Here is a 25,952-nt window from a genome sequence, read left to right as displayed (position 1 = left end):
AAATGGATGAGCTCGGGACGTTGCTACAAACCACGACAATATGGCGGCAGTATGGCGGAGCAGAGAGGCGCGTGGGCTCCGGGGTCACCTGGTCTGGTTTGGATCCAAGCTCCATCAACCACTTTGTAGCCATGACCCCTTGGACCAAGAGCTGAGCCCAGCTGCACCCCCCTTTCTTCAGAGGGAAGGAAAAGACCACCGTACAAACATCTACCTCCCCGAGCTGCTCACTGGGGCTCAATGCGTTGATCCTCGCAAGGTGCTCAGCATGCAGTAGGCACTTGATGTATGCTCGTGTTGCTGTTCCTATTACTCTTATTACCACGTCATGGACTCACGCTCACATTGCTCTTCAGGTGTGCAAAGAAAATGTAGTGTTTGGGGTTTTTTTGTTTGTTTGTTTTGCTTTGTTTGGTTTTGTTTTGCTTTTAAATAGAATCTATGCCCAGCCTGGAGCCCACTGTGGGGCTCGAACTCATGATCCTGAGATCAAGACCTGAGCTGAGATCAAGAGTCGGATGCTTCACAGACTGAACCACCCAGGCGTCCCAGGAAATGTAGTTTTTTAATTGTTTCCTTAGTGATCTAATATTCCGCAGGAGTTCCCTCACTGCCCTGGTTAGTTGGGGAGGGATTTTTAAATATGTCAGTTAAAGGTTGCTCGAGCTCTCTGGTTTGAAAACTTTGGGGAGATGGCTCCATCATGTTTATGACCTCTGGAGTGCGTCCCCTTGCCGGTGCCTCTCACCAAAAATAGAGTCGATATAAATGAACGATGAGGGCCTGGGACCCACAGCCCTGCTTTGGTTCTGGCTGTCTCGACAGTGGGATGTGCTCTTCCCGGCCTGCCATCCGCTACACCGCCCACCGTGGAGCCAGGCAGCACTTCCAGCTCTTCCTGCCCCTGGTCTTCCCGGTATCTCTGGGTCCCATTGTCGGGGCCAACTGGAACTTCTGGGTTTCCTGCTCACCACATGCGGGTCCTAGGGAGTCAGAAGGCCCCTCTTTTCATCTACCCATGACCTCCTCTCACCTGAGCCCGGCATCACTGTCATGCCAGCCTGGAGTCAGATGCTGGGTGTCCCCAGGACAGTGGTCCCTATGGGGAGGGGGACATAATTTTGCCCCCAGGACACACTGGATAATATCTGGAGACCGTTTTGGTTGTCACAACTGGAGAAACACTATTGGCATCTAGTAGGGAGAGGCCAGAGATACTGCGAACCATCCCACAACACACAGGACAGCCCCACAGCAACAAAAATCACCCAGCCCCAAACATCCACAGCGCTGAAGTTGAGAAAATCTATCACAGGGGCTCACGGCACCCCGCTCCACGCTGAGGAAAGCAGGCCACTAGATTCAAGAATCTCAGTCACCGTAAGCCTTCTAGATGTTTCTACCACACAGCACCGCCTCCTTCTCCTGCCCGCTAGCCCAGGATTTTATCTGGGAGTGGAGTGAGCAGGGAGGTAGGGATATGGGCACCTCCCCACCTGGCTCTGCCTGTCTCTCCTGTGCCCACACCTCACTGGGGGCAAAATGGCGAACTTTCCCCATCCTCTCCTGTGCGACAGAAATTTCCCCAACATCTTCTCCTCCTTTCTAAGACACTTTTTTGCCTTGGGTCCTCCTCTGGGGTCTCCATGGTGAAAAAAGTGCAGGGAGAGAAACCGACTTGTCACTGAAGGAAGATAAACTGAGAGGTATGGCAAAAATACTCTATTGTACTTTTATTAATATTTATAAATATTATATAACCAACTACTTTTCTTATGCCAGGCAGAGACTTGATAAAATATGCATCGAATGGAATTACGTACACTATAAAGAATTTATTACTACCCTAAAAAAAAAAACACAACACAAAAGTTTCTCGGAGAGGTATTTTCTTTTCTATGTGGATTCCTGCCTAGTATTGCCGGACTGTTCTCGAAGTCCCACTCCAACCAAAAGCACATTCTTGCCTCTCTCCACCTCTGAAAGCAGAGCTGAGGGCCAGGGCTCTGCCCCTTTGGCATCAGGCCTTCCAGGGGCAGCTGGCTGAGGGTTCCTTGCCCCAGGTCCGAGCACTGCCCGCAGTGGCCAAGGTGACCCAGAGCCCGCGGGGCCCAGAATCTCGGAGTGCTCCCCGCACAGGCTCTGGAGTGAGGCTGCAAGTGGGAATACAGCTCTCACAGCTGCGGGGGGTAGAAACGGGCAAGTTAGTGCATCTTGATTCTTTCACGTCACCTGATTTCAGTGCGCCTGATTCTTTCACTGCAAAATGCATCGGAGACAGTATCAACCACACAGGGAGTGTTCGTCTGCCCGGGGGTTCCCATAACACAACACCGCAGACTGGGTGGCCGAAACAACAGAACTCGATTTTCTCACAGCTCTGGAAGCTGGGCGCCTGAAATTAGGTGCTAGTGTGGCTGGATTCTGATGAGGACCCTCTGCTGGGCTTGCAGACAGCCAGCCTCCTTCCTGCCTCTCTCAGCCTCTCCTCTGGGCACATGCAAACAGAGCACGAGAGCAAAAAGAGAGAGAGTTTGTGGCTCCTCCTCCCTTTAGAAGGACACCAACCCCTGGGATCAGGGCCCTATCCTTACGACATCATGAGCTTAAATACCTCCTAAAGACCCAATCGCCAAGCATCCTCACATTGGAGGTGAAGGCTTCCACGTGGAAACTGGGGGGCAGAGACCAAGAATTCAGTCCATAGCATAAGATCTCTTTGAAGATGCGATGAGATCATCCACGTGACGGTCAACACCATCAGCCTGGGACACCCATACACAAAGGAGTTTACCGAGTAAGGACTAGGGAAGGAAGACAGTACAGACCTACCAGGCACTGGAAAGAGCCCAGGGCAGGTGCTGAATGTGGCAGGAGGGAAGAGTTGGGAACCCCAGCACGGCCAGAAATCCACACTCCATCGATTTGTTCTGCACATGTAACAGCTGCCATTTCTTTACCACTGACTATGTGCTAGGCACTTTATGTACATTCTCTCTGCTAACTCCCTCCTTATGACCTCAACAGATGGGGAAAAGGAGATTCAGAGAAGTTAAGCAGCCTCGCCCAATCTACACCGTTGTTAAGTGGCAAAAAGCTTGACTTAATTCCAAGACTGTTGGATCCCAAAGCCCTGCCCTTTCCTCCCGGGATCAACCATCTCGTCAAGCTCCATGCTTTGGACACAGAGATCAGAAGATATTATCCCTTTCCCAGAGATCATTTTTAATTAGAAAGAGGAGCTGGTCTCTAGCAAAGTGTTGCCACTGAAACCGATATGTCGAATCAGCTCTTGCAGCCTGTTGAAGGGGCTAGAAGATTTAAACATTTGCTTCTAAACATATCAAGCTGGGAGTTAATGTATGAACTTGGAAGATAGAAGGATTAAGGGCATCACATTGGTTGGCTATAATTTGTTGCTGCGAAACAAGTGATTCACTCCAAATCCAGTGGATTAAGACAATAATCATTTCTTAGGCTCCCAGGTCCGTGGGTCGGCCAAGTACTGCTCCCTGAGGCTAGTGTCAGCCTCAAGCTCCAGGTCTGGCTCCACGTCACAGATTCCCTATGTATCCATCTGGGCCTCAGGCAGACCGGATGCAGCTACCTGGTCAAAGCTCTTCTCCTACAGATGGGAGAAGTGATGCCTCTTAAGGCCCAAGTACAAATGACATGGTCATCGCGACCCATTGGCCAAAGCAGGTCACAAACCAATGGGAAAGTTTCCTCTGCCTTTGTGAGAGGGGCAGCCAAGCCACATGGCAACGGGTGTGGATAAAGCATTGAGGCCCACCATTCCATCTACCAAAGACACTTTCTGATTTGGGCGGGCGGGGGGGTTGGCTACCATGGGGGAGTGGAGCAGTAGAGAAGGTCTATAAAATCCCACCAGCTTTCAAAAGATTTGCCTGTGAATAAAACACCGCATCTCCCTGTTTCTTCAACCAAAATACTGAAAGGCAAACCACCCCCCAACTCCCTTTTCCTTCCCTTTCCCTTTTCCTTAAGAAGGCTACAAAATTGTAGGATGCCGGAATGCTAAGCGAGCCCGGCTAACTAGAGCGGTCCCTCCAGTCTCTAGTCTCAAGCATCAGTAAGAGGAGCATTTGGCTAATGTCTGGGAAAAATACGTCCCTCTGCCTTTGGGTCTCTGAGTCCCCATTTGATATTTTATCTACACCCCCGTACTCTGCAAACACACAGACACCAGCCTAACTGCTCGATGAATAGGAATAAGCGTGCTAATACAAGAAAGGAAAGCCCTAGAAACATAAATCTGATGAGGACCATGGCCAGGTTTTGTTGCAGAAAGTCAGGGAAGGCCTCCTGACTTTCTATCACATTACTGAACGTAGCTGTATTTACATTTCGACGTGTTGGCTCAGCAGTTGCGATGATGGGGCTGTTTTTGAACCAAAGACGTGGTTCCAATGCGACACCGGGTTGGTCTGTCTTTTCAGTAAAGATCTCCCCTGGGATCGCTGTCTGTTTTCTCTCTTAGGCACACAAACTCCAGGGTACTAACTATTTCGATTCCAGGAAGCAAGGACATGGAATCACTTTCTAGGGCTCTGTGCTATGTCCGGGTGTCCTCCTGTTCCCAACCTGTTAGGAATCCTAGGAAAATCCTGCATGTAGCTTAGCGCACAGGTCAATACCCAGATGCCTTTTGGTGCCGAACCGTAGGGTCCACGACGTGGTGCAGCCCTGAATTGCAATCAGCAATATGTTACAGATCTCCCGTTGTCCGAGCCCTGCTGCACGGCAGTGCAAGGTAGCGAAGGACACCTAGAACACATATTCTCTGCACAGAAATGCATGCCTTAGCTTCCTTCAGTGCTGCGGTGACTTTAATTACAGTATAACTGGAGAGCTGGGGGTTAAGAGTTTAGGGCTTTGCTTATAAAAACACAAACCCAAATCAGATAAGATAACTAATTAAGAAGCAATTACAATGCATTTTATCCTATCCTTTTGCCAAAAAAGCACCTTATCTGAGCTTGCTTTCCTTTTTATGTCTCCTTCTAAGTCTCCAAAATACCTCCTCCTAGGTCAGGAAGAAGCAGCACAGACCGAGCAGACTGGGAAAGGGGGTGATGCGTGCTCTGGGCGCCCCCACGGCGCTCAAGAAGCAGCATGGATGCAACCCCCGCCAGGTCTCAGGGTTGGATGGACGCACTCAAGGGTGCCCCAGCAGCCTCGTATTCTAGGTGGGGGGGATTCTTTATTTTTTTTTTCCCCCACGAACATATGGATTGTGTTAATGTTTAGAAGGCTGTTAGGTTTAAAAGGAAAAAAGAAAACAAAGTTAAGGTATGCTGCTTTTTATTATATCAAAGCCAAGTGCCATTTTTTTGTGTGTGCTATTAATACACTGTCTCTATTTATTTAAAAATAAAGAATGGTTTATGGGGCACCTGGGTGGTGCAGACGTTAAGCGTCTGCCTTCGGCTCAGGGCGTGATCCCTGCATTATGAGATCGAGCCCCACATCAGGCTCCTCCGCTACGAGCCTGCTTCTTCCTCTCCCACTCCCCCTGCTTGTGTTCCCTCTCTCACTGGCTGTCTCTGTCAAATAAATAAATAAAATCTTTTAAAAAAATAAAAATAAAAATAAATAAAGAATGGTTTAAAAGCTAAAGAAATAATAAGCACCGTTGTCTAACGCAGCCGTTCTTAAATTGAGGATGTGTAAGAATCCCGTTGGAAGTTGTTAAAAATCCAAATTTCAATACAGGAGACCCAGAGAACAGCCCAGGAATCTCCATGTTTAGTCCTTTCTCTGAAGGATGTGGTTCGGGCACAGCTTTGAAAAGCACCAACCTAACTACCGCTCAATTTTCTTTGGTTTACCCTGACGTCCCTTGTCCCATGATCTGTTTCTGATTCCACCAGTGAGCTGTAGACAGCACACTGCCTATTCCTGCTTTCGAGAAAGCTTTTGCCTACCCCAGCCACGTTCGTCTGTTGTTCACCCCGGATGAGCGAAGGATCTCCTGAGTGGTCGAAAAACACTGCAGACCTCTCGATCACTGGTTCTCAACCAGGAGGGTCTCTCGGGGGGCAGGGTGGGGGTGAAGAAGGCCGCTACGGCCCCTACACATCCCACACAGGACAGCTACCCACAGCCAAGAATTCCCCAGCATGGAACGTGAGCCACGCGGAGGGTGAGAACCCTCCCTTTACACCCAGCTATTCTTCAAAGAGAATTTGGAGAGTTTACACCCCTTCTCCGTGTGCTTAAAAGGTATAATGGGTCCGGAGGTGGAGGACCTTGAATGCCATTCGTATGCATGTACACGCTGTTCCGTAGTTAGTAAGCTTGGGAGACCAAGAAAAATCACCTGTGCCTGCAAAACAATTAGACCAGAGGAGACAAAGTCCTGACCAACAATACAAATTCAACAGCCCTTAGCAGACATATGTATGTTGCACGTGACATAATTAGGAACCCACATTATAGACTCTAATTGACTTAGCAAAAATTTTTTTTGGAATAAACCCATTAAGATGTGGCTGGGGAGATGGATAAAAACAGCACAGTCCCTGCTCTCACATATGTTATTTTCTAGGAGATGATGATGATGTCCATCACGTCTCTTGGGGTAGACGTGGGGTGTGGAGCAGACAGAGGAGGGATGGACTGAATACAGAGCCTATGAGACCCGTGTGACTAGAAGAGGGGAGCCCCGAATATCCCGATGGGCAGAGAAGGGGTGGGCACTAGGGAAGTATGTGTGATCATTTTGAGTTTGGTCTAGAGATCGTGTGATTTTGACAGAAGACATGAAAACAAGGTTATTCCAGCAAAGATTCAGAGGCAAAACAGCTCAGGGTGCCATTGGGGTAGGGGTCCCAGTGAGTGAGCAGGAAGGTATCACCAACAGGTGAGGGAAAGAAGTGACTTGGTCTGGTTTGGGAAGGGTCTGCCTCCTGGGCCGCTGTGTTTGGGCTTCATTCTATGGGTAATAAGGGGCCACCCATGTCCTTGTCCCAAGAAGCTCTAATTCCTAATCCAATCCTTATGGTTCTCATAGCCCTTGGGCAGAGTCCACAGGCATAGGGCTACATAATTTCCCCGGAGCTGTAGCCCCCCACCTTTGGCTGCCCACTGGGCTCTCTAGAAGGCCCGTGAAATACTGAGCCAGGTGACAGGTAAAGGCATTTGGTTGTTTAAAGGTCATAGCAGGGGTATAAGGGGAAGGATTTCCAGCTTGTACAAAAACAACACTAGCCCACACGCCGCGGAAACAGGTGCATGGCTCTCATTGACCCCAGGAGCTCAGAGACTACCTTTCCTTCCTAACAGAGCCAACACTTGGCTATCAGAACAGGGACAGGCACAGATAGGTTAGCTGGCCATGACCTTGGGCTGGGGCCGTTAGTGCTAACAAACTCCATGTCAGTAGAGACTAATCCTGGGTTGCTTCTTTAAACAGAGTGGTTCCATCTAAGCTATCCTGGATCTTTAAAATTCAGAAGTAATTGCTCAAGTAAAGGTATAAATATGAAAGGCAGCTTTCATATAAATATGAAAGGTATAAATAGAAGATGGTACAATGAGTGACAGACACCCCTGGACCAGGAGAGCCTGAGGACCTAGCCAGCAGAAGAGACCTTTCATGAAAGCTGCATGCGCCGGGCAGCAGGTTATACGTACCTGGAGCTGCATTTCTCAAACTGTGTGCCGTGAGACACACTTGAGTTTCCTGAGGCAATACTAGGTGTTCCATAAGAACAACTCCATAGTTAAGAACACTTGGTAAATTTCCAAAAAATTGCAGTCGCCAGTGAAGTTTCAAAATTCCCCTGCAGAGCATCATACTAAGCGTTTTGAGTCCTAAAGGAAAAAAAAATGTATTTAACTTTGATCGACCCAGATTTTCCAAATAAACTTATTTTATTTGGGGACCTATTCATTGATTTTTTTTAATAGCATACCTCCTATGTTTCATGGGTCCATGGGTATTTTACAAGTACTTACCATGCAGTGGGTCTTATTCTAAACCCTTTACAAAATATTAGCCAATGTGATCCTCATACCGTACATACAAGATTAGATAGTATTGGTTTATTTTACAGATAAGAAAACTGAGGTACGAGGCAGGGGGGCAGGGAGGTTATTTTGTCCGTGTCATCTGGGCAGGAAGGCTCCACAGTTGAAGTTTTTAAACTGATACCTGGAACATGGTGTGGAAAATACAGCGTCCTAGGGGGTCTGTCAAGAACATGGGGGAATCTGGCTGTTCTGTGGAGGGGTTCCCTTATCCAGTTGTGATACCTCCAGGGACCCCTTTGGTACCTATGCTCTGGTTGAACAAGTTCTCTCTGTCATAATGGGCCAGAGGCAAAGGTAGCGAAGGAGATATATTAGGCAGCCCAGGCTGAAAGGCTAGGGCACAGCTGCCACCAGGGTGCACAAAGCCAGGGACAGCGTGGACTGAGAGGTCCACCGAAGCCAGAGCCAGCATCATATTGCAGACTGGTCCACGGACGGGACTTTAGGAGCATTGTCTATGCATCTCAACTTACAACCAAGTGAGGAACCTGGACCTGGGTCGCAGTTATAGCAGGGCTCCTGTTTCCTGGTCTCGGACTTTCTCCTACACGTAGCTCCATCATTGCTAATTTTAAAGATGGAGAGTAGCTTAGACTGAGTCACTCTGCTGTCAGAAGCCATCGAAAGTTGGTCTCTACTGACACGGAACCAGCACAGGATGCCTCAGCCCGAGAGCACGGCCCAGCTCATTTACTTCCTGGCCCCCCAACCTCTGCATCGGGTTTCCTTAAATGAGGGGAAAAAATCAAAAGAACTGGCATACTTTTCTTAAGAGCAAAGTACTTTCCACCCTATAGAATTCCCTGTGACTAAGATTCCAAAGCTCAGGATAGGCCGCAATGTCTTAATTTCTCCAAAAATCTCCTTCTCACCGCACCAGGTAGACACACTAGGCAAAGCTCATTGGGAGAAGGGAGCTGCTGAGTTCATGAGAAGTAAGAGATGAGCCCCCTGTGAAGCTGGCATGGGTGGGAAGACTAGGGAGCCACCCCCACAGCTGCAGGAGCTGCCAAAGTCCCTGGTAAAGGAGCACATGTCCTGCCCCCGCACATGTCACTGTCACCGAGCCAGGCCTGCCAGGTCTAAGAACAGGAGCTCTTAGAGAAAGCTCCTGGCGTGGTTCTCTGCCTCCCCTTCCAAGCCCTGAATCAGACCAGGCAGAGCCAGGGCAGGCTTGCCACTTGGCCTTGCAAGCGTTCCTCTGCCCTGGACCAGACCCACCCTGGACCTCACTGTTCGGTATGTAACATGGATGGCTGCACACAATATGGCAGACTCCACCGACTGGATCGCTCCAGCTCTGAAAGGAGCTTTCTGGGCCACGAACTATGACCTGAAAAGATGGAAAATAAGCAAGCACAGATGTGCATGAGCAAGTGAGGGAGATGGAAAGGGAGAACACACAGACAGAATTCTGCGCCCAACCAACTCAAAGCACAACAAGTTTATAGCAGAAAAATCCTATAGTAGGCGGAAACTAGAAAGGTTGTGTGAATTCAAAGAGCCTCAACGTTACAGCATACTAAAGAAATTCCATTTGACTACACGTGGGCTCATGCAACATGTCTACCAACAGAAAGAGGGAAGACAGAATTAATCCACCCTTTAAATCCCACCTACCCTGAAAAATCTCCCCTCGTCTCTGTAATCCACACGGACCTCCCTTTCTGTGCCACGGTCTCCAATTGCATCGCCTATGTTTGTCTTGTCTCCATGGGTCAGGTCAGGGTGTAGACAGCAGAAGAGTGTACAGCCAAGGATTCAGATCTGGCTCCGAGTCTCAGTTGAGTCGCCAAGATCAGAACAGATGGTGGATGAGAAGTCCAGTCCGAGAAAGAGAAAGAATAAGCCCTTGCCTCTATGTCAGAGCAGATGATCAGTTGAAAATCTAGGGAGACAAATACATCCTGAGGAGTTAAACAGGAATCTAAGCAGAAGACAGGAAAGGTCCAGAGCCCAGCAGGTCAGAGAAGTTAAAGGAAAAGCATCAGAGAGTGGGAACAGCAAACTTAGGGCCGACCCCCAGCAAATGCCTTCATCCCTCAGCCCTAGACTGTGATCACACTTCCTGCTACCAGTTAGTCATCCCTGACCCAGAAGGAGATAGACACAGGTGTGGTTATGGTATTTCTAAGGGGGGTTGGGCAGTGTTGAAAGAGCAGTGGGTCAGGATTTGAAATTTGCCCACCACTCTTGATTGGAACTTGTAAAGATGCAATGAATGGACAACAACTTTTCTTACATCCGAGGACAACATCCGTGCCATAAACTTCTATCCCCTGGTGCTTTGCTGCATCATGTGCCTGGTCAAAGATTTGTTAAGAGATGAATAATTTAAAAAATAGGCACTGTGGAAGGCAGTATGGAGTTTCCTCAGAAAATTAAAAATAGAAAAGCCATATGATCAAGCAATTCTGCTATGAGGTATTTAACCACAGAAAACAAAAACGCTAATTCAAACACTAATTCACCTCTATGTTTACTGCAGCATTATGGACGACAGCCAAAATAGGGAAGCAGCCCCAATGTCCATCAATAGATGAATGGATAAAGAAGATGTGGCACATACATACAATGGAATATTACTTGGCCATAAAAAAGAATGAGATCTTGCCGTTTGCGACAACATGGATGGACCTAGAAGGTATTATGCTAAGTGAGATAAGTCAGTCAGACGTAGACAAACCCCATATTATTTCACTTATATGTGGAATCACTCAAAAAGGCAAACAAACTAATAGACAGATAAAAAAGCAGAATCAAACCTAGACATACAGAGAACAAACTGATGGTTGCCAGAGGGATGTGGGGTGGGGGATGGGCAAAACAGGTAAAGGGGAGCGGGAGACACCGGCTTCCAGTTATGGGATGAGCAAGTCAGTCACAGGGATGAGGGCACAGCGTGGGGAATATCGTCAGTGCTACTGTAATAGTGTCATGAGGTGACAGATGGAAGCTATGATTGTGGTGAGCGCAACATAACGTACGGAGTCATTGAACCACTAGATTGTACGCTTGAAACTAACATCACATGTGTGTCAACTACACTCAAAAAATTTTTTAAAAAGACACTCCAAAAGTCTGATAATTTTAATTAGCAAAATAGAGATTAAAGGAACAATGAATCCTCACATATTCTATTTACTTATATTGTTCAACTGGTGACTAGTAGTAACTGTCCCTATTGTGCATTTCCTAGAAATTGAAGCAGGCTTTTTCAAAAGCTAAATAATTCATCTTGAAATAAACCCCAAAAGGCATGCAAATTAGTGTTTGGACTGTGATGATGTGAGAGCTCAGCCACTGGGGCATTGTGTGGACCTTTGACACAGTTCATCCTTGTAGTTCTAGCACTCGTGGGGTGTGGTCCAAAGGAACAAGCCATGTGACCACTATCTGTTTGACAATCACCTATGGTTGAATACTCAGCTTGTAAAGCCTAATTTTATAAAATAGCTGTTGTAATGGAATATGTTTGACATTAGAAATGCCATATTAACAGTTTAGTAAAAAAAAAAAAATCCCTAATGCGGCTATGGTAAGAAGGGATGTTTTCGAAGAGACCGTAGATGAATATTTATCAAAAAGAGAGAATGAAATCCACTGAATGTCAAGTAGATCAAAGTGCATTTGAAAAAACCAAGACCAAGAGACAGCTGAGTATTTATTTTCAAGTAAAGAACAAGGCACGTGTCCAGTAGAGACAAATATTTCAAAGCCAATATTGCAGGGTGTGTATTTGTTTTTATGTAAATTTAACACCAAATGTAGGGTGTTATTGTCCATGTGAAAGGATTCGCTGAGATTTTATAATTATAACCCTGCATCCTAAGAGTGAGAAAGTTAGACATGAGTCAAATCCAAAAAAACTAAGATGTTAGTGACAATTATTCACGTTCCCCTAGGACAACAGTGATTTCAATACTGTGTGTATTGGTCTGAATAAGCTAGGTTGTTCTGTAGTAACAAACACTTCCCTAAATCACACTGCTTTACCTATTTCTCAGCCCCACGACGTCTCTGCCTGTGCAGAGGTCCTTCAGGGCTCAGTCTACTTGCATGTAATAGCTATGAAATCTGGGGCACAGAGTTTCAAGGTCACCATGGCAGCGGAAGAGAAAGCTCAAGGTAGCGCATTGGCTTTTTTTCTTTTTACTTTTTTAATCTTATTTTTTTTGGTAATCTTGACACCCAATGGGGGGCTTGAACCCACCACCCCAAGATCAAGGGTCACATGTTCTACTGACTGAGCCGGCCCCGTGCCCCAGCACCTCAGCTTTTAAATTCTTTGGCCTGTTGGCCACCTACCTACAAGGGGACTGAGAGATGTGGAAGCATGAGATATTTGGTGCGAAGGAAGCGTCTGTCCCACCATGTGACCCTAACCTGTTAGGAGACGCTGAAGGTTAACCCCAATGGTTCTCCTTAAGGGGGTTTTCTCCAACCACCTTTCAATTTGTTAGACTGATTCATGCCTAGACAAATGCTAGAAACAGATTAGTTTATGCCCACAGCAGATTACTTAGGAATCTCTTTACCTTCCCCAAATGCTTAAGTCCTATTGCATTTTTGAAGAGCGTTCTTAGCAGACGTCAGTGTTTCTCAACCTGCAAAAGGATTGGGCTCCTAGCTCCCATGGTGCCTATATCTCTCCCAGCCCTGGGGACACCCTGGTTAGGCGTTTATGAGACCTGAGTGCACAACATTGTCAAAGGTTTTTGCTTCTTTCCATGCAGAATTTGTTTCATTACATTATTTTCTACTTCGGAACATGGTTTTATTTACGTTAATTTGATGATTCTCTCTGGAAGAGTACCTGAACTGTGCAATCCTACCTTCCTACTTAACAGCCTCAGTAAAATGAGGTTGCTAGGGCTACTGCCATTCCTGGAAAAATGGGGGTGGGAATATTCTGGGCTTCAGATCTTATTCTTTTTTGTTCAAACTTTGCTCAAAAAATTTTTTTTTCACCATGGAGCAATCTCCATATAATATTTTCCAACAGAGTTAGCCAAGAACGTATCTTTAGTGGGAAGCACTACATGTGTTACTATTTAACACTGATATATCACTTAAACATGCATGCAATTGCAATGCGCCTTACCCAGCCGTGTGAACTCGTGCGGGTGGCACCGGCTGGGTGTCTGGGGTTCCCTTCCAGCTCCCAAGCACTTTCATCACACTGTGACCTTGACTGAGTCACTCAACATTGCTCTGCTGGGTTTCTGCAGAGAGGCGAGAGATGAACAGAGATGACGTGTGTAAATACATGTTCTTTGAGGAAAGGGAGGGTGTTATGTGATTTTAATAGCGAGGCGTGAGGACTTGGCTATGCACGTACACGGTATATATCATTTATGGGACATATTAACTCCATCCTCGTGGTTTTAAAAAAAGATGGGATTGGCAGATTTTACTCTATTCCGCTGAGATCTATGTAACAAGAGTGCTCCTCCAAGATAACTTCTTCCCTTACCCACAACCGGCAGAATCCCATGTTCCACTTCCTGGTTGCTGTTCCTTTATAAAAAAGTGATGGGTTTGTTTCAAGTCTGCTTAAACCCTCTGCCTTTGTGTCTGCTAACCAAGCTGGAAAATCTTTTTTTTTTTTCATTGTAACAGCTGATTTAATTTTATTTATTTACTTTGGAATTGCTCAGACTACAACTTTCCTTATCTCCGCTGGTCTTCGCTTGCAATCTCTGGGCTCGTTACATTAGAAATGCACAGTTGAGCAACACTTTCCAGGAAAGAAGAGTTTGGGGACCTGTTTCCTGGAAATATTAACAGACCCTTGGTGAGAAAAGACTTTTTCATTAAAATTGATGAGTAAAATCAAGACCAGAAGATGTTTTTGGCAATGTGTTTCAATGTGCTTGGTAACATTTTATTTCAAAGGATATTGATTAAATTTGTATTGTTTTTGTAGCCCAATGATGAAGATTTAATAGAGTATTTTTAAGAATTACATTTCTTTGTTAGATTAAGCCTGACGTTTCTTTTTTCTCTAACACCTCATCACATAACAGTTCTTGAAAAATCTAGGATAGCACTACATCAAAATATCTCATTGATTCATAGGACTTAGTCAAAGAATGTGTCCACTGAGTAAGAAAAACAATGCTCAATCTATACCGTGTCCTTACGTGACAAAAGTAACCAAGTAAAATATGAGACTTAGCTTGGAGCCACATCATGGAAAATACTGAGGACCATGACCAGGAATTTGGTATGTGTTTAGAAGATCCTTTAGAAGGTTTGAGGCTGTATATCATCTCATCGTTTTAACAAAATAAGCTTGCCAGTATGAAGAATGGATTGAAAAAAGAACATGAAGGAAAGAAGTAAGGGGAGAGTAGTTTAAGTGAGGCCAAAGCTAGTCCAGTGACAGTGAAAAAGAGGACAGGGGGACAGACGGAGTGATGTCTCAAAGATAACATGATCAGATCTTAGTAACCAATGGGGTGGAGGTGGTAGGGACTGAAAAGTGACAATCATAGAGGCAAATGATTAATGAACAAATGTTTGTCTTATTGATGGTAACAGGCAAAACCAATACTTCTAAATCCCCTCCCACTCCCATACTTCTTTTTGATGGCACACCCAGTCTGAATTTATTGAATTACTGACAGTCTCTGTCTTTACTAACTATGACAATCTCTGAGGTCAGTAAACATGGCCCCAGGATCTGTATTTTTTAATCAGCGGATGCTAAAGGAAAGGCAAAGCAACAGGAGAGTTAAAAAAAAAAAAAGAAAGAAAAAAGAACTAGTTCCTCTCTTATCTCAATAGCCTGCACACTGAACAAGGGCAGGGCATCCAAGTACAAAAAAAGGGGTGACTGAAAACTGATCCTTCTCCATAGGCTCTGAGCATCGGCACCTTGGTGACCAAAGAGCCATCTGACCAATTCAGACCTGCAATGCCTCAGGACCACAGAGATGCTCCTTGGGGCAGAAGCATGGTTGCAATAGAACATTCTAGAGAGCTGACCTTTAGAGATAAAATAGAATATATTATATAGAATATTATACTGATTTCTATTTGAATCCACATATCACTAGGTTGTCTTGGCATGACATTCAAAAATAATAAGAACTTTACAGTTTATCCTCAACTAATTGCAGTGTCTACTGCTCAGGTGACCTATTGACCCAAAAAGATGGGTTATCTCATCTCAGTGGACTGAGCCCACAGACATAATGGTTCTCACGAATGTGTAGAAGGACTTTGTTAACTAAACTCTGTTTTTCCCCACCTCAGGCATTTGGCTGAAAAAAAAAGAAAAGGAAAGAAAAGAAGGGGACCTGTCTGTGTTCTCTAGCATGATCATTCAAGCCAGGCTTTAAGAAAAGACACATATGGATGATTCCATTCCACTGTCGTCCCAATCAACACTCACTGAAAAACATGCAAGACACTGGGGAGACCAGAAAGCAGAGCATACACTCAAAGAAGCTGAATGACTGTTCAAAGAAATATGTGTCCCAGGGTCATTGACTAAGGCATCACCAAGGAGCTGGAACTTAAATGAAGCCTTCAAAGAAAGTAGTTCCTTAAGTAAAGAAGTTGAGAAACAGAGTCTCTGGGAAGTGAGAAGCATGGTCCCAAGCAAGAAAGCATTTGTGTTGGTCAGGCAGAATATCTAACTCAGATTGGCTCAAGATAAGGAGGGAGTTCCTTGGCTCATGTCACTGAAAAGTATAGAGGTCCATACGCGCCACGACCAGAACACTATCTCTCTCCATCTATCATTTCTACTTCTCTCTTTGCTTACTTTATATTCAGGAAGGCTCTGAAGTGTTGCAAAAAAAATAACTGACATTGGCTATAGGCCCACATTCTCTCTCTCCTCCAGTGCCCCAGCAGAGCAGTGGGAAATACCACTTCTTTCCAGCACATCCATCTCAAGATTGCTTCTGATTGGACCATCTCGGTTACCTACTCGTGCTTGAACCAACCCTCGCGGTCAGGAGGATAAGATACACTGATCAGTCAGGTCTGGGCTAGATGCTTACCATGGATCCAGGGGCCAAATGTAACTGGCTATTGTTGGATATTATTGAAAAGACAAAATAACAGATGTTCAAGATAGCATTAAAGCACCCGGATGTTGTACAGACCAACTTGAGCAGCCTCCCAAGCGACATTCTTTTTTTTTTCTTTTAAGATTTTATTTATTTATTAGAGAAAGAGAGAGAGAGAGCACAGGGGGGGCAGAGGGAGAGGGAGAAGCAGACTCCCCACTGAGCAGAAAGTCTGATGCGGGACTGGACCCCAAGACCCTGAGATCATGACCTGGGCCGAAAGCAGATGCTTAACCAGCCGAGCTACCCAAGTGCCCCTCAAGCAACAATTCTAAGTTCTGATGTGGTTAAATGTATTTGAGCACAGCCACCCTAGAGGCTCATAAAAGAGGTAGTAAGGGGCGCCTGGGTGGCTCAGTCATTAAGCGTCTGCCTTCGGCTCAGGGCGTGATCCCGGCATTCTGGGATCAAGCTCCACATCGGGTTCCTCCACTGGGAGCCTGCTTCTTCCTTTCCCACTCCCCCTGCTTGTGTTCCCTCTCTCTCTTGCTGTCTCTCTCTCTCTGTCAAACAAATAAAAAAAGTCTTAAAAAAAAAAAAGAGGTAGTTAGCCTCTGATCAACTCTAATATACATGGAGAGAACCTGTAAAACAAACACACTTCCGGTTGTTTGCCCAGTAATGGGTATTTGACCTACGCCTCACCCTTCCCTAATGCCAGCACAAGTGGTATTTGAAAAGCAAAGCAAATTCCATTTGATTCCGAAGTGTCGTCTGATGCACTTTGACTAAAGTTCCAAATTTTAGGGAGTAGCTTCACCTTAGAGCTCTACTCAAACAGCTCTTGAGTTGGCCATTATTCCACTAATGTAGGAATATTTCAATCTACATAGAAAACACAAAGGCACTGCCACCAGCTAAGAGGAAGAAAAAGTTACTCTGTACACGTTATGGAAACCAATGGCCAGAACAAATAGCTGAAAGAAAGGTATGATGGCCTTCCTTAGTCCTTTGTCCCACTCCCAATCGGAAGATCATGCTCTTTAAATTTGACGATGCACCACACATCAAAAGCCTGAAATTTTCATATACCACTGATCCAGGAGTTCCCCTTAAATAAAATCACCTTAGAGAAACAGCCAAAGATACACATCAAGATGTAGCTACAAAGATGTCCGTTACGGAATTATTTCCTTAGCAAAAAATTGCAAATGTCGTAGAAACCCAACAATAGGTGTGTTAGTTTTCTATCGCTTTTGTAGTTAACACGTTACAACTGGTTCAGGGGCTGCAACAACCCAAGTTCATTATCTCACAGTTCGGTAAGTCCCGCAGGCTCGGCAGTTTCTCTGCGTTGAGTATCACTGAGCTGAGGTCAAGGTCTCAGCTGAGCTGTACTCCCTCCTGGGGGTTGTAGGGGAGCATCAGTCCCAGTTTCTTGACCATAGCAAAATTGAGCTCCTCACTTTCTTGCTGGCTCTCAACTAAGGGCACTCCCAGATTCTAGAAACCAGTCACATCTGTTGGTTCATGGCTCGCATCCTCCGTCCTCCGAGCCAGCAACCATGGGGCCAGTCCGTGCCCCACATCTCAGTGACCTGGGCTTCTGCCTCCTCCTTGTGCCAGGAAGTACCCATGTGATTACATTGGGCCAGCTGAGAACCCAAGATAATCTCCCTATCTGAAGTTGCCAACCTTCATTCCATCTGTAAAATTCCTCTTGTGGTGTCATGTCACAGTCACAGATCCCAGGAATTAGGGCAGGTCGATCTTTGGGGGCCTCTGCCACAATAGGTCTTGGTTGAGTAAAGCACAGGAAGTGCATGAACCGAAAGGGGTACAAATAGAGGTAATGGTGTTGAGAAATATTTAATGGCATGGAAAAATGTTAAGTGAAATATCACATTGTAAAGCATTGAAATTGAAGAAATGCAGGCCCCACAATTGTATGAATGGTTTCAGCCCATTTTTTACAAAGCAAAAATAATCTAGAGTTGGGTATGTCTAAATATCAATCTGTGTCTCTCAATCTATTCATCTATTCAATATTTGTAAATCTATCGAGATGGAAAGGTCTACTCCGAAATATTGAGTGGTTATTTGAAGAGGGGGTGAATTTCTTTAGATTAAGATCTTTTTTTGAATTTACATAAATGATTAAGTACCACATCTAAAACACACACACATAAAATTTTTAATTAAACCTTTCTCTTACAAGTATAGAGCCCTTTGGCCACACAGCGGACCCACCCACAGCACCAAAAACTGTTTTCTCCTAGTGAGATTCTCATTCTCATGGGACTGAACTGGGTTCCCACATGACAACCCCAATCCCTGGCAGCCTGCCCTAATTCTGAGAAATCCAGAATCTTTAGCCCAGTGGCTATTAAACCAAGTTACAAAAAAAGAACCTCTCTGACTCTCTACAGCTACGATAATGTATTGTCTCACATCAGCTCTGAGAAATCCTCTGACATGGTGCTGCCTGAAACATCCATATGGCAACGCTGGGTTTGGTTTAAATTTCAGATAGCTAAAAATAAGTCTTTCTCCTCCTTTTGGTTTTAAAGTGTAAGCAGATCTAGTTTTTGATGTACAAAGCTTATAAACGAAACAATTTGCTGTCCCCACCCAGAGACAGCTAATGCAGCCCCAGAAAGAAGGGTCTATCCTTAACAGTTTACTCTACGTTCCAGTGTGGTTTCCGTAAGAACATACTGTATACAAACTTTGTTCCTAAGGTTATTTCTGCTGGTGCCAAATTGACTTCAATTCACAAAAATCATGTGGTGCATTCCCATGTAACTTGGATGTTCTGTTCTAAAGAAAACAGAGGGTTTTTTTGTCCCCTTCAGCAACCATCCCTGTTTATGGAAGATCTACTTGCGCCCTGGGGATCATACTTAGAATCAGCCTCCAAATGGGGGCTTTATTCTTAGAAGACCTGGCGAAGACTTTGACCCCTACCTAAGATGAGACCGCAGATGGTGTCCTAGCAGATTGGTGGCTTGGCGTAGAGCGTGATGGTTAAAAATGTGGGCTCTCCCTCCTATCAAAATCCTGGGGCAGCAACATCCTTGGGTCTGAATCTTGTCTCTGGCCTTTATTAGCTGTGTTACCAGCTAGTAACCTCTGCATGCCCTGATGTATAAAATGAATGTAACAATACTGTGTACATTCTAGAACTGTTGTGAGGTTTAAATGAATTAAACGTATAAAGTACTCAAAACACCCCTGGGTCCATGTGAACAGTAGCACTTGTCACAGAGGCATGTAAGGAGACAGCAGTAGCTTGAATACTATTGATCATTTACAAGAAAGAGAGAGGGAAAGAGGAAGGGAGGGAGGGAGGAAGGAAGGTTCTTAGAGAATCAAGACCATTTACGAACAGTGCAAGAAGCTAAAATTCTGCTACCTAGCCAGGTACCCCTTTGCCCCAGGACTTTGAACTGGCTTCCCCCACCCCCTTCCCCACTGGGTGGGTGCTTCCTCCCTGAAACACCTGTGTAGTCCATTCTCTTAACCCCTTGAGAATTTTGCAGTAATAACTTCTCTGTGCAGCCCACTCTGATCATTCCATTTAAAATTCTACACTGCCCCAAGCCCCTCACCTGTTTTCTTTTTTTCTACTGTGTTTTTAACATTCTCTATAAATTCACTGTTCTGTAAGTTCCAGAAAGGCAGAAATTTTGTCTGTTCCTTCCTGCTACATCCTCAGCACTTCAGTGGTTCCTACCATGTAGCTCACACTCTGTAAGTATTTGTCCCATGAGTGGGCGCCCACCTAGCTTCAAGGCTGGAGACTTCGGCTAACAAGGAGTGGGGATTTATTGCAAGGCTTCAGCTCAGAGCGCCCTGAGCGACCTGTTGAAAACCCCACTGGGAACACAACGTCGTGGGAGCCTCCCCTTGACAGGCCCGTCAGTGCCAGTGACACAGGGCAGTGGGCTGGGTACCGGATGCCACACTTTCCTCCCCTGCAGGTCCGGTCAACCATCCCTGAACCTAAAGGGAACCCAGCAATTGGTCGAGGCTCCTTTGGATGTAAGATGTCCATGTGTCTGGGAATAGGTTGGGGAAATAAGCAATTGGATCAGCATTTATTTAGTGCCCATCTGCTCAGACAGCTTCAGCTGCCCTTCATCAAAGCTTCTGACAGCCTGGCTAGAGGCAGCAAAGCAAGCTCTATTGCCCATTTACTCCTGGCAGCAGCATCCGGTTGACTTACAGAGAAAGATGGCGCCAAGAATCCCAAGAAACGTTAATGATTGTGTTGCATAATCTCTCTCAAGAAACCCCGTAACAGAACTTTCCCAGTTTAGTCCAGCAACTGACAAATTTAGAAATAAATATCCTCTCCATATCCCTTTGTTTAAAAATGATCGGATTCATTTTCCTGTTCGGGTGGGGGAGGGGAATAAATGTGTTTGGCCTCTCTTCCTTGCACTGACAGAAGTAAATATTGGCTTATAAGCAGTAGTGTCAGAGAGGGACCATATAAAAATTACCCCATCTTTGGGCAGAGAGAGAGCCAGCTTTTGGCTGCTGAGGAAATATTAGCATTTCCACTTCCTGTCTAGGTTTTTCTGGTCTGTTCTGGGAAGCGGACGGCCCACAGATCTGGATCTTATCTTCTCTCCTCATCTGCCCCTTGAGATGTAGATAAGATTTGGCTTGAATCCTTGATTCAGAAGCCTTCCCCGAGATCTCTAACTTCATGGGTTAGGCATGCTTTTGGTTACTGCCTCTATTACTTAGAGTTCAACAAAATCAGAGTTTATTCTCTCTCAAGTAATGGTGCAGAGGCTGGCCGAGTAAGGAAGGTAAAGTCACTCTGCTGTCTTCAACACGCACATTGGTGCTCAAGGCAACTGGTCCAGCTCCGGCCACCACCCTTGCTCCCGGACGGTGGGCAGAGGAGAACAGCACAGAGCGCGTGCCCACGCCTGACAAAGGCACACGCCAGGAGAGGCACACATCTTGTCTGCCCACATCTCGTGGCCTGGAACTTATCACACTGCATAACTAGCCACAAAAGTCGCTTGGCATTGGAGTCATTAGCTGGGCCGTCACAGGACTAACTACAAAAAGGAAATTCCACCCGTAAAGTTAGGGAAAGGATAGATGATAGAGAGCACCCAGTCTCCACCACTGCCCCCCCCTCCAGTCCTTCAAATACCCACTCACCTTCTTCCCACAAGAGCGTGGAACAGGCTTGCCCCATCCCTGAGAGGTTTGAGCCCACCTCCCATCAGGCCACTGTATCCAGCTCCAAGTCTGGGCTCTCCAGAGAGGAGCAGTGTTCTCCATAGTCTGGGGTCTACTGGAGCGCTCTCTGGCCCTTGCCCATACACACCCTCGGCACAATGATGGGGCCCAAAGTGCGGAGGAACTGCAGGGTAAAACTCCCTGAAAGGAAAAGGGAAGATGGGGAAACACAGAGCTCACTTGTCCATAGCAATGACCAAAGTTCGCCTCCTCTGACAATAAATTTCCTTGATTTGATCCTGCAAAGACCTTCTTCCTTCCCCATTCTTCTCACTTGTCACATCTGAAGTGAGTGTTGAAGAGCAGACCTTCTTTGGGAGCTATGCAGCTTTCAGTGCGCTTCCTGCTTGGGGCATACTTGGGGGATTAGGGTTTTAGGGATGGAAGAATTACAGGCTTCTGGCTATTTGGTTCCAGTTGGTTCCATATGGATGTAACTACAGCCAAAGAACTCATCCAAATACAGTCTTTTTTTTTAACTGATCTTATATTTACTCCTCTTTATTTTCCACCTCCTCTCTTCCCCTCTCCCTCCCTCACTCTCTCTTTTCTCTCTCTCCCCCTCTTTCTGAGTCATTGTAGCTCCGTTGGGATTATCTGAAACAATAGCTTTGAGTAGGAAGACAGCATCCTTAATCTGATTTTTGCTTCTAATTTAGCTCTCACTATCTGGACCAGGAGGATTAGTGGGAAGTAACTGGGGAGTCTTGGGTCTATAACATTATCATCTGCTAAAGCAGCCCTTTTAGAATATGAGTGACCTTTTGTAATTAGCCTGAAGTGATCCATCTAAAAGTGTCAAGGAACTTCTAGAACACATGAATGTTCCAGTTTTCCCAAACAGTTGCACTAACGTTTCTGGATCTAGCACCATACATTTTGCCTTCCAAGATTTCATGACAGACAATTTTTCCAAATATTGTGCCACCAGATTTCCAGTCTGCAATGCTTTTCTTTGCTTCCTGCTACCCAGCACTAAGCCACTTATTTTTTGGTTTTGTTATGGCAACACCCCACTTCTGATTGCAAATTCTTTTTTAGGTAGGATACGGCATAAGCTTCTGTCACAATGAAACCCACAGTACAGTGGCTTAAACAAGACAGATATATTACATTTTAATGATTTTTAAATACTTTTGAACAATTCTAAAATGGGAATGTGTCTTATAATCAATAGCATCTTAGCCTTGTGTCATAGCTTAATTGGTTATGTGTGTTCTTCTTCTAAAGACTATATTAAATAATAGTGCTCTGCAATTTATGATATCTCAGATGGGATTTTTCTCTCGTACAACATAATCCAGACATTGACAACCCAGGACTGGTAGGACAGCCTCATCGTCCTCAACATGTGACTGCCATATTTGGGTCCAAGGTGGTTGCTGCATAACTTACTAGCCAGCAAAAATGGGGAAAGAGTCAGGAAAGTGCATGTTCACTCTTTTCAAAGACACAACGTTGAAGTCATCCCTAGCATTTCTACTGTGACAACTGACCCTTTTATGTCACACATGCACACAACGTCAAGAAAGGCTTAGAAACATATTCTCTACCCAGACAACAATGTTCCCAGCTAAAACTCAACAAGGTTTTTTTTTTTTAAGATAAGAAAAAGGAGTGGTTATTAGGGTTCAGTGAACAACCTTTACCACACCTCTGCCTCCACATTCCTGCTTCCCCAGCTAATCTGTTATCTTTCCACTCATCGTCTCTGAACCCCTGATCAATTCCTTGATCCCCCAAATTCATGCACTCAGGCAGTTTACCTTTGTACAAGTTGGCTTACTGAAGCCATGGCTTCGGGAAGAGAGATTTCCATCCCAACAGTAAATGCAAGCTCCAGTTGAATGGCAGACGTCTCTGTTCTTGTCTTCCGCCACCGAGAGCCACAGTGCTGGGGCCTTGTCCAGTCTCCACTGGATGTCTTCTCTCACCTCGCCCCCTCTCCACACACCTTCTCCCTCTCACTCACTTATTTGTCAGCCCATATCCAATGTAAAAATTTATTTATTTATTTATTTTAGAGAGGGAGAGAGAGTGAGGGGAGGGGGAGAGGGAGACAGAGAAGCTCAAGGAGAATCCGAGCTGAGCGTGGAGCCCAACACAGGGCTTGGCCTCACGACCCTGAGATCATGACCTAGGCTGAAACCAAGAGTCTGAGGCTTAACAACTGAGCCACCCAGGCGCCCCAGCCTGTATCGCTTGTAAAGCAAGCTTTCTCTCTCTTCCCTGCCCTTCAACCCTGTGAACCCGTGCCTCAGAGTCTCACTTTTATCACGAATAAGAACTTTTCCTCAATGAAGATCGATACCCTCCTTCAAAGGAGCTCTGGTGGAGACAACTGTAAAGGCAGTAATATTATCATGCTGGTTCAGGAGGTTGTCAGGGACCCCAGGAAGGATCTAGAAATCAAGGCCAGATGCGGAAAATCCCTCCCGATGTCACCTGACACAGATCTAACGCGGAGAACGTGGCGTGCCGCAAATCCATAGAGCTGAGATTCATCCTGACACTTTGTGAGTCGTTTCAAGAACAAGTCCACAAAATGGTATTTATTGGCTGCCCTGTTAGCCCTCTGACAAAATCATCTTCTGTATTTGTCTACCAGTGTCCTCACTAAGGTCCTCAACAATATGACCCCCATCTACACATCAGTGAAGGTACCTGCTCTGTCGTGAAATGCGTGTAGTTCTCTCTCTGGTGCCAGTAATGAGGTACCGGGGAGCCCCCAGCCTCCGATGCCGGCCATTCCTCTTTCCCTCGTCTTCCTAGTGCCGACACTAGCTCTTCAGAGAGTCTATTCCCTTCCTCCACCTTTTATTGGAACTGAAAACATGTCGGTCAGACATGGCATTACTCTGCACAAGATCCCTCCCACGTGGGGCCTGATGCCATCAGTGGTTTCCATCCGGCTTTTCCCAGCATTTGCAGCCCACTACCATGCTTGGAAGTGCCGAGTGCGACAGCTCTCGGATCGTGCCAGCATCCTGGCACAGACATGGTGGGTTCTAGCATCCTCCAACAGTCACGTGCAACTCGGGGCATCGGAGTGGTGCTAAGAGGCCGGTGGCCGTGTGCCACTCACTGTCAGGCTTCAGATTAGGGTCAGTTCCTGTAATGGTTGATTCACACTAGTAACAGCCCCTTTTAATAAGAAGTTGACTTTTAGGTTTTGCTTTCATGGAATTGTATGTGAATGCCTCATATGGTCAAGAGAAGGAAGTTCTGCACGCCTGTATTGAAACGCTGCAAGTAATTCCCGCTCACTCTAACTCTGTCCAGATGTGGATGCTCTGTGCCCATGTAAATTAGATGGGTTTCTTTCTTTTCGGCCTTGTCGAGAATCTGCACTCTGACTCACACAGAAAAAAAAAATGGAAAGAATGTGCGGGAACTACACAGAAGACATGCTATTTTAATAGTACCAGCTCTGTTGAAGGGAAAATCAGGGCTTTTGTGCTGCAAACAGCAGCATTTGCATTTCGAGGGGCTAGACACTACTGCTCAGTGAGAACCAAGGATGGCCTTTTCGTCGTCCTGGACGTCACCTCTTCCCATAGTCGGCTTTCTGGTTTGGGTTCTAAGTTTTCTTGACTAGGAGCCACATCTGTTCTGTGCCCCCAGCCTTGCTGCAGTGACTTTCTAAAAGGGAAGAATTATTTTGAGATAATGGGCCCTCTGTAGTGCCTACAGCATTTTCCATTCTCTTTCTCTCTCTCAAGTAGTGAACTACAGTCAGGCAAATGTGGGCACCAAAAACGCCGAGGACAAAAAGCAATTCACATAGCCCATCATGTTTTGTGCTCTGCAGAGAGTCTCATTTAAAACACATCCCACTAAAAGGCCCATTTGACTAAATCAGGCTCTTACAAAATGGCAAAAATAAGGAAGAGAAGGAAGAAAGGCCACGCATCCCCTTTCTGCCATTCTCGAGTCATTCACTGTCTGCTCTTGGGAAGAGCGGGTCCTGTGACAGCCAGAATTGAATGGGTCGTCCTCCACCTTCACTGCAAACTCATCCTCTCTCCTTTGAGACAGCAGCAGGGAGAAGACCACAGATGGTGGAGGTGTCTGTGGGCCCCAAAAGTAAACATGCAGGCTTGTCACCAGCGTGGCCCCCAGCAGCTCCCTGAGGCTCTTTCCCGCTCTGCCAGAAACCCATCCCCTCGTCCCAGTTGGGATTCTGCCCCAGTCACAAACTACAGCATCGGACGTGTGTGTTTACCCTGAGCCGAATGCGAGGCCGAGAAATGGAATTCAGAAAAAATAGAAGAAATCACCACCAAAACTCATGTGTCATTGCCCATAAGCGCCTTAGAACAATAAAAGCACATTCCACTGACCGAGCTCTTAGCGTTTACAAAGGGCTTTCTCAGGCAATATCACGTCTGAACCTTGCTGCCATTCCGGGAGGTAGGCAGGGTGAGGTCACTCTCAGGGTTTGCCAGATGAGAAAAATAGAACACGGGGAGGAAGGTAAGCTACCCAAGATCTCCGGGCTGAGCTCGTCCCAAGAGGAAGGGAGGAACCAACCCAGGGCCTCCGGTTTTCAGCCCCTAGTTATTTCAACCGCATTGTAACCAGACCCCCTGGAGAAAG

At 45.9% G+C, this 25,952-nt stretch overlaps 1 protein-coding gene across 1 annotated transcript in view; it reads right to left on the bottom strand.

Annotated features, from left to right (window-relative positions):
* The window catches only part of LOC109488881, a 173,726-nt gene that overhangs the window by 54,370 nt on the left and 93,404 nt on the right, over positions 1–25,952 (bottom strand). The window contains exon 6 of the mRNA XM_034662386.1: positions 7,660–7,839. Coding sequence (XP_034518277.1) covers positions 7,660–7,839 — 180 coding nt within the window. The remainder of the gene's footprint in view (positions 1–7,659; positions 7,840–25,952) is intronic.

Source organism: Ailuropoda melanoleuca, chromosome 6, assembly GCF_002007445.2.
Source record: "Ailuropoda melanoleuca isolate Jingjing chromosome 6, ASM200744v2, whole genome shotgun sequence".
NCBI lineage: Eukaryota > Metazoa > Chordata > Mammalia > Carnivora > Ursidae > Ailuropoda > Ailuropoda melanoleuca.
This window is presented reverse-complemented; position numbering and strand designations above follow the sequence as displayed.